At 48.5% G+C, this 6,960-nt stretch overlaps 1 protein-coding gene across 1 annotated transcript; it reads left to right on the top strand.

Annotated features, from left to right (window-relative positions):
- Nucleotides 1-3,773: 3,773 nt before the first annotated feature.
- On the top strand, nt 3,774-5,777 carry LOC120695311 (peroxidase P7-like). Its single transcript, XM_039978597.1, has 3 exons — nt 3,774-4,531; nt 4,664-4,855; nt 4,923-5,777. Exons 1-3 carry the CDS (start codon nt 4,319-4,321, stop codon nt 5,484-5,486), a joined length of 969 nt encoding a protein of 322 aa, XP_039834531.1. The 5' UTR covers nt 3,774-4,318; the 3' UTR covers nt 5,487-5,777.
- The last annotated feature ends 1,183 nt before the right edge of the window (nt 5,778-6,960 follow it).

Here is a 6,960-nt window from a genome sequence, read left to right on the forward strand (position 1 = left end):
GTGGTAGGGGTTTATTACCGACCATTTTCATGAGTGTTGGTAAATATTTGTATGCAGGTGAATTAAAGGAGAAACACACTTCAAGAGCAAGGAAACACACTCCTCAATCCAAGGCAAAAGACGTCGACCAATCAGAGCGCGCCATTCAGCCTCACATGGATTCATGGGCCCACATGCAGCAAGAAACCGACATACCCAAAGCTTAGACACGTGCAACAGGTATAAGGGGACAAGTGGCGACCCACTAGAGGAAGTTGGAGGCGGTGGGGCCCAGTGGGCCGTCAGCCGACCATCATGGTCGGCTGAGCCCACCAAGGCTCCACCGACTCTCCCCTTTGACGTGTCACTTGCTCATTGGTCCTAGAAGGCGGTTTGGCAAGGCATAGCTACAGCTCTCACCCGTGCACACCCTTGGCTCCCTCCTATAAATATGAGAGGAGGGGGTAAGAATCAAGACATCCACCAAGTGCAATTCCAAGCCTCCTCTTTGGTTTAGAGTAGTCCTAGCTTAGGGAGAGGGTAGAAGTACTCAGGAGGGGCGCTGGTCTTTGGTGCTCTTCTCCATTTTTGTACCTCTACGAGAGTGAGGGAGTAGTTCAGGAGAAGTGCCGGGGTGTTGGTACTCTGCCCCAGCTTGTACCTCTACGGATGCTGCTACATTCTTTGGGTTTTAGTAAGTATTCGTGGTTCTTATCTCTAGTATTTTACTTAGTATAGTAGATGCTAGTAGTGCTTGTGGTTGAGTGAGATCAGTTCTCTTACTCGCGGGTTCATCGCTCTGTATTCATATAGAGTGCTATAGTTTGCTACGGGACGTCATACGTAGTTAGACTGCAGTAGTAATCAGTAGCGTAGGCATGGTGTCTAGGCTAAGGGTTATCCTTCGTTTGCCTTATATCCCACGATTTGTTAGAGGTAGGCCGTAGATGGTGACAGCCCTATTGGTCCTTCATAATCCTCCACATTCGGATATAGCGTAGAGCTATTGGCCGGAGTCGACTGGCAGACCAGTTGTAAGCCGGTGCCCGAAACGAGTATTGTGCCCGAGAGATCGACCTTTAACTCAGCAGTAGCCCTAAATAGAACCTCTTGGAGGCGATAGTTTTTTTGGGTGGACTATTTACAAATAGCCTAGAAATAGCCCTCCTGTTTGGCTCCCGTTGGGCTATTTGGAATTATTTGGGAGTGGGCTAAAAAATAATCCATGAATCCAAACAGGATCCATGTATCGATGAGGTTGCATGTGTGGGACCCACGGTAACAATTATTTTTATCTACCTTTCTCCCCTCTCCAAGCAGGGGTCAGTACCCGCTGTTCTAGTTTCTTTGGCGATAGTCCCCCTCTCGAAGCAGGCGCCAGTACCCGCTGTTCTAGTTTCATTGGTGGCCATATCGCCAAGGAAACGATACTTGACGATCAACAGCCAAGGAAATGCATTTTTTGGTGCTCTATATATTCTTGGCGGATTTGCTTGGTGGTTGGCTGCTAAGGATTCTTTCCTTGGTGGTTTTGGTATGTTCTTGGTGGTTTTTGGCCACCAAGACAATTTTGTTTTCTGTAGTGCCCGAGGTGGCATGTGTTGTAATTGAGGAGAGAGAAGAGGTAATGGCGCACAAACATGAAAAGTTGTTTCGTACACTAGGGTCGAAACAGTCGCTGACTCTCTTCCCTCTCTTTGCTCTCTCACCTCCACATCGGTTATAATATGATGTCAGCTGTCAAAATCGCCAGCCGTTGGAGGTGACCTTAATAATAGTAGGATAATATACTGAGGTTGTGCATTTTCTTAATACAATCTCATATGCTCACACACATATACACTCACAACTGTAAAAAGTGGGCCAGCGGATCTTAAGATAGATTAGTGAAAGTCACCACGTGCATTTTGTTCTCTCTAGCGTCACCTGCTGCTTGCCAGATTGATTGGAATGCTAGCTTCCCTTGCAAAGAAAAAAAAGATGTGTTAGTCAGCCAGTGATGATAAGATCGGAACAGGCAAAAATAGGTGGCGCGAGGCGATACCGGAGATGCCCCAGCTGGAGCGAAAGCTACCTCCGTGGAAGCAACAACTGACAGTCAACTACTGCATGCTCAACTGCAAGTAGCAGCAGGGAAAGAGACAAAGCAAACAGCAACTGGACACGACGGCATGCCAACCTCTTGTAGAGTTGCAGTCCCCACTCCCAAGAGTCCATACCGTTACCTGTTGGAAAATTCTGGCCCTGTTTGGTTTGTTTGGTTTGAAGTAGAACCAATAGCACAAAAATTTTGACCAATAATTAGGGGTACTAAATAAATGCAATTTACAAAACTAACTCCATAACCCTGCGCTACTTCGCGAGACGAACCTAATGAGACCTTTGACCGCACGATTAGAGAATGGTACTGTAGCATCACTGTAGCCAATCATTGATTAATTACTGTCATTAGATTCGTCGTGAAAAATTACACTCATCCGTGAAAAAATTTTGCAAATAAACTTCGTTTAGTACTCCATGCATGTGAGATTCTTTTCTCGGGAATCGTGTGCGCTACTCGTGCTACACAAACCAAACAGGGCCTCAGAATACAGTCAGGGTGTGTTTAGATCCCACAGAAACCCCCCAACATCCAAGTTTTCCATCACATCAAAATCACATCGAAACATTAAATATAACAAATAACCCATATATGGAGTACTAAATGTAGGTAAATAAAAAAACTAATTGCATAGTTTTGATGTACGTTGCGAGACGAATCTTTTGAGCCTAGTTAGGTCATGGTAGAACAATATTTACCACAAACAAACAAAAAGTGCTACAGTGCGCTACAGTGTCCGATGCGACTTTTCCTATTTTTTTTCTCCATCTAAACACAGCCTCAGGCAGATCGATGCCGATCGGCACATGCAGGAGCCAAAATCCTAGATGATGACGGATGTAGAAGCCGCCACGAATGGGGGAAACAGGACAAGCTGGGAGTACGCAGTAGGACCTGAATGTCCGAGACACTGCAACTCTGCAGCTACTATTCGTCTGACTCCCGAGGTAGAGGTAGCTGCCAATGCTTGGACAGTTGGAGTGTTGGACTAGGCGACTAGCGTACGAGCAGGTCGGCCGTGGCGCCCCTACACGTTGACCCCAGGCATGTTCGTTTCGGTTACTGCCCCGTGTTCAGGCCGGGTTCAGACTTCATGCTGCGCCGTTCCTGCGCATTTCGCGCCGTCGTCTCGATTCAGGCATTCAGCTAGCTGGTAGATCATCCTGTGATTGCGCCGACTAATAATTGGGCTGATGTGTCCAAGTCCAAGCAAATGTTCTCCAGCTAGCCCAGTGTACTGCTGCATGCGTACCTGTGTACTGAATCTCACTGTGTGATTGTCACCGTTTTAAGTAGACGAAAATAATTGCTCCCCTCCCCTCAATCAGGTTAAGCATGAGACTCGAGGTATCATCACTACTACAAGCAAGTGCTGACACCTTTAAAAGATCACGCGTGCATGGACTTTTCCTGAACCACAAAAAACTGTCGGCTGATGGTTAGTATATGTGTCAATGCGAGGACCCATTTCAGTTAGGTACAGTGCTCGTCACACCACTAATAATTTCAGTCAGTAAGCACTGTGCAGCTGCTATCACTCCCATCCGATCTTATCGCGAGCTTGCTAATTAACACACCAAGTAATTAAGTAGTACATGCCACATCCACAGCTAGCTTACACATCTGCATCCCGGCCTCTCGTGTCTCGCCATCAAAATTGAATCGTGGGACACATAGCTTAATAAAACTGGCAAAGAAATCTTTAATAAAACTAGTTCACACACGCACTGACGCACAGCAGCAGCAATAGCAAACCTTTCGAGGCATGCATCGGGACGGCGGCGCGCGTCAGTCCTGATGATTCAGAACAGCTGTCTGAATGCGATCTCTACCCGTAACGACAGGCCACGCTTCAACTCGCATTTTTTATCTGCAAGCACGACATGCTCACGCCCTTCGTTTGGGAGGAGCACTGAGGAAATCGAAGGAATGTGCAAAAGACACGAGCTTTGTCAACCACCAGAGAAAGCCCCAAGAACTCGTCCCCATTTTTCCACGCCACCACCGGCCTAACTTTGACCCCGGTGCCGGCATGGAGGGCTACGCTTTTGCATGCATGCAGCTGCCAACGGCGCTATAAATACTCTACTCGTGTCTGTCCCAGTTAAGCAAGCAAGCAAGCTACTGATCGAGCTAGCAGCTGGCTAGTCTTCTAGTGGTCCCTGGATCTCGTGATTGGTTGGGAAGAAATCGCCTGATCATCAGTTGCCTATTACTAGCTGCTATAGATCTCTGGCCATGGCGGCTTCGTTCCGGACATGGCATTGCTTGATGCTCGCCTTGCTCGTGCTCGCTCCGGCGGCGCACGGGCAGCTCTCGCCGTCGTTCTACGCGAGGAGCTGCCCGACGCTGGGGCTCATCGTGCGCGCCACCATGATCAGGGCCCTCCTCGCCGAGCGCCGGATGGGCGCCTCCCTCATCAGGCTCTTCTTCCACGACTGCTTCGTCCAGGTACTTGCATTAATTTGATGTGCTGTTCGCCATGATCAAGAATCGTGGTGGATACTTCCGTACCCGTCCATACACACGACGAAATCAACGGAGGCAAAATAAATAAAATTTTTGGTGTCATCACTTCGTCAGGGCTGCGACGGCTCGATTCTTCTTGACGACGTGGGCAGCTTCGTCGGCGAGAAGGGCGCTGGCCCCAACGTCAACTCCGTCCGCGGCTACGAGGTCATCGACCAGATCAAGGCCAGCGTCGAGGCCATCTGCCCCGGCGTCGTCTCCTGCGCCGACATCGTCGCCCTCGCCGCCCGCGACAGCACCTTCCTGGTACGTCACACTGCACACACATGTAACGCGGATGAATCTAGCTAACTCGACCACTCCCTACACGCAGCTCGGAGGGCCGACATGGACGGTGCCGCTCGGCCGGCGCGACTCGACGACGGCGAGCCAGAGCATGGCGAACACCGACCTCCCGTCGCCGGCCTCCGACCTCGCCACCCTCATCTCGGCGTTCGGCAACAAGGGCCTGGGCCCGCGGGACCTCACGGCGCTCTCCGGCGCGCACACCATCGGCTTCTCGCAGTGCCAGAACTTCCGCGACCGCATCTACAACGACACCAACATCGACGCGGCGTTCGCGGCGCTGCGCCGCCGCACCTGCCCCGCCGCGCAGGGCTCCGGCGACGCCAACCTGGCGCCGCTCGACGCGCAGACGCAGCTGCTCTTCGACAACGCCTACTACCGCGACCTCGTGGCCCAGCGTGGCCTGCTGCACTCGGACCAGGTCCTCTTCAACGGCGACTCGCAGGACGCGCTGGTGCGGCAGTACAGCGCCAACCCGGCGCTCTTCGCCTCCGACTTCGCCGCCGCCATGGTGAAGATGGGGAACATCAGCCCGCTCACCGGGAGCGCCGGCCAGATCAGGGCCAACTGCAGGGTGGTCAACAGCAGCTGATTCGATTGATGTTATGAGGACGTAGAATTATTGGATGTGTAAGATGCACAAGAACGACACCCGCTCGCTATAGACACTATTTGGTACCACACTTTCGGTTGGCTACAAAGGTAACCAGCCGTTGAAAGGGAGAATAAGAACTTGACAAGTTCAAGTCGTCTGTAAGGCTAAAAAAGTGAGTGATTAAGCGCTTGGATCATTATATTACGGAATACTAGATAACAATTCCTCTAACTTATGCATCTGCACTGTATAGTTTCAATATTATTAAGTATACACAAATTTATTTTTTGTATGGGCTTTATGCCTTGTTTTGGGTTGGTAATTTTAAAAAATGGGCTGGAATTGTTGAATTTTGATAGGCTAGATTTTTTTGATTCATATAAATGGTTGAGTTCAAAGGATTAGTTGACTAGAAAATATAGTGGGCTTAAAAATAGCCCATCGTAGCGGCCCAGTTTCAAAATGAACTCAATAACAAGTATGCCAAGTGCTCTCAAAAAATGCCACATGAGCAATTACATCAGCAGCCACGTCAGCTGCAACGTCAATGTCCATGTCATGAATGGGTGATTAGGTGGCACCATCTGTCACAATATTTGTGACATTTATTTTTGTCATAGATAATGTGCTTGGGTAGGACTAAGTGGGCTTCGGGTCGTTCCGTGATGGTTTAGAAACATCATAGATCGTGCTAATCTGTGACATATACAGAAAAAACATCGATCGATTTAATTTGTGATGCTTATTCCATGCGTTATCCAAAATCGTCACAAAACCGTCACAGACATTGTTTTGCGATATTTTCAGCAATCTATGACGAATTTATTTTGTCATAGATTAAATGATTTCTTGTAGTTCTAACAGATTGGCTAATATTGATGCTGCATTTACTGCACTGTATCAGCGTGGACTAGTTTAAAACTTACTAATGCCACTTTGAGATGGCAAGAGCAAGGCTCAATGATGAAGTGATTTGCAGGAGTATAATTTGACTTTAAGGAAGCAGCTGGTCAAGAAGCAGAATGTATTTTCCATTGGATTTCATGAAGTGGCAAATATCCTAAACAAGATGGTCACCGGCTTTTTTCCCCCTTCAAGGTCACAACAAGAGAACTTCAGGTATGTGCACCTGCATACTATAGCATAGTGAAGGACTAGAACGGGTGACCAGAGGGGGAGGGAGTGCTTTAAAAATTCTCTTCGATGAAAATAAGGCCTATGTCCCAAATTCAATCCGACACGCCTCTCTTCTAACAGCTAAAGTGATAGAAGCCAACTTATGACGAGCTCACCCTAGGATAGGTTAGGAAAAGCTCGACGCAAAGCAGAAGCAAATGAAAAGCAATATACTCGAGTCAAACGGCATAGCACGTAGTGGAAGCACCCAAAAAGCTTTTCAAATTAGACTCGCAAGAGAGCTTACTTCACTAGGCATGTAATGATTGAACAATAAATAGCAAAGGTCAAAACA

Source organism: Panicum virgatum, chromosome 1K, assembly GCF_016808335.1.
Source record: "Panicum virgatum strain AP13 chromosome 1K, P.virgatum_v5, whole genome shotgun sequence".
NCBI classification, from domain to species: Eukaryota; Viridiplantae; Streptophyta; class Magnoliopsida; order Poales; family Poaceae; genus Panicum; species Panicum virgatum.

What these genes read in the sequence shown, in the direction of transcription:
- LOC120695311 (XM_039978597.1), top strand. Translation starts at nt 4,319, where the DNA reads ATGGCGGCTTCGTTCCGGACATGGCATTGCTTGATGCTCGCCTTGCTC. An exon ending in TCCACGACTGCTTCGTCCAG is followed by an intron (nt 4,532 to 4,663) that starts GTACTTGCATTA and finishes TCACTTCGTCAG; the next exon opens with GGCTGCGACGGCTCGATTCT. An exon ending in CCCGCGACAGCACCTTCCTG is followed by an intron (nt 4,856 to 4,922) that starts GTACGTCACACT and finishes CCCTACACGCAG; the next exon opens with CTCGGAGGGCCGACATGGAC.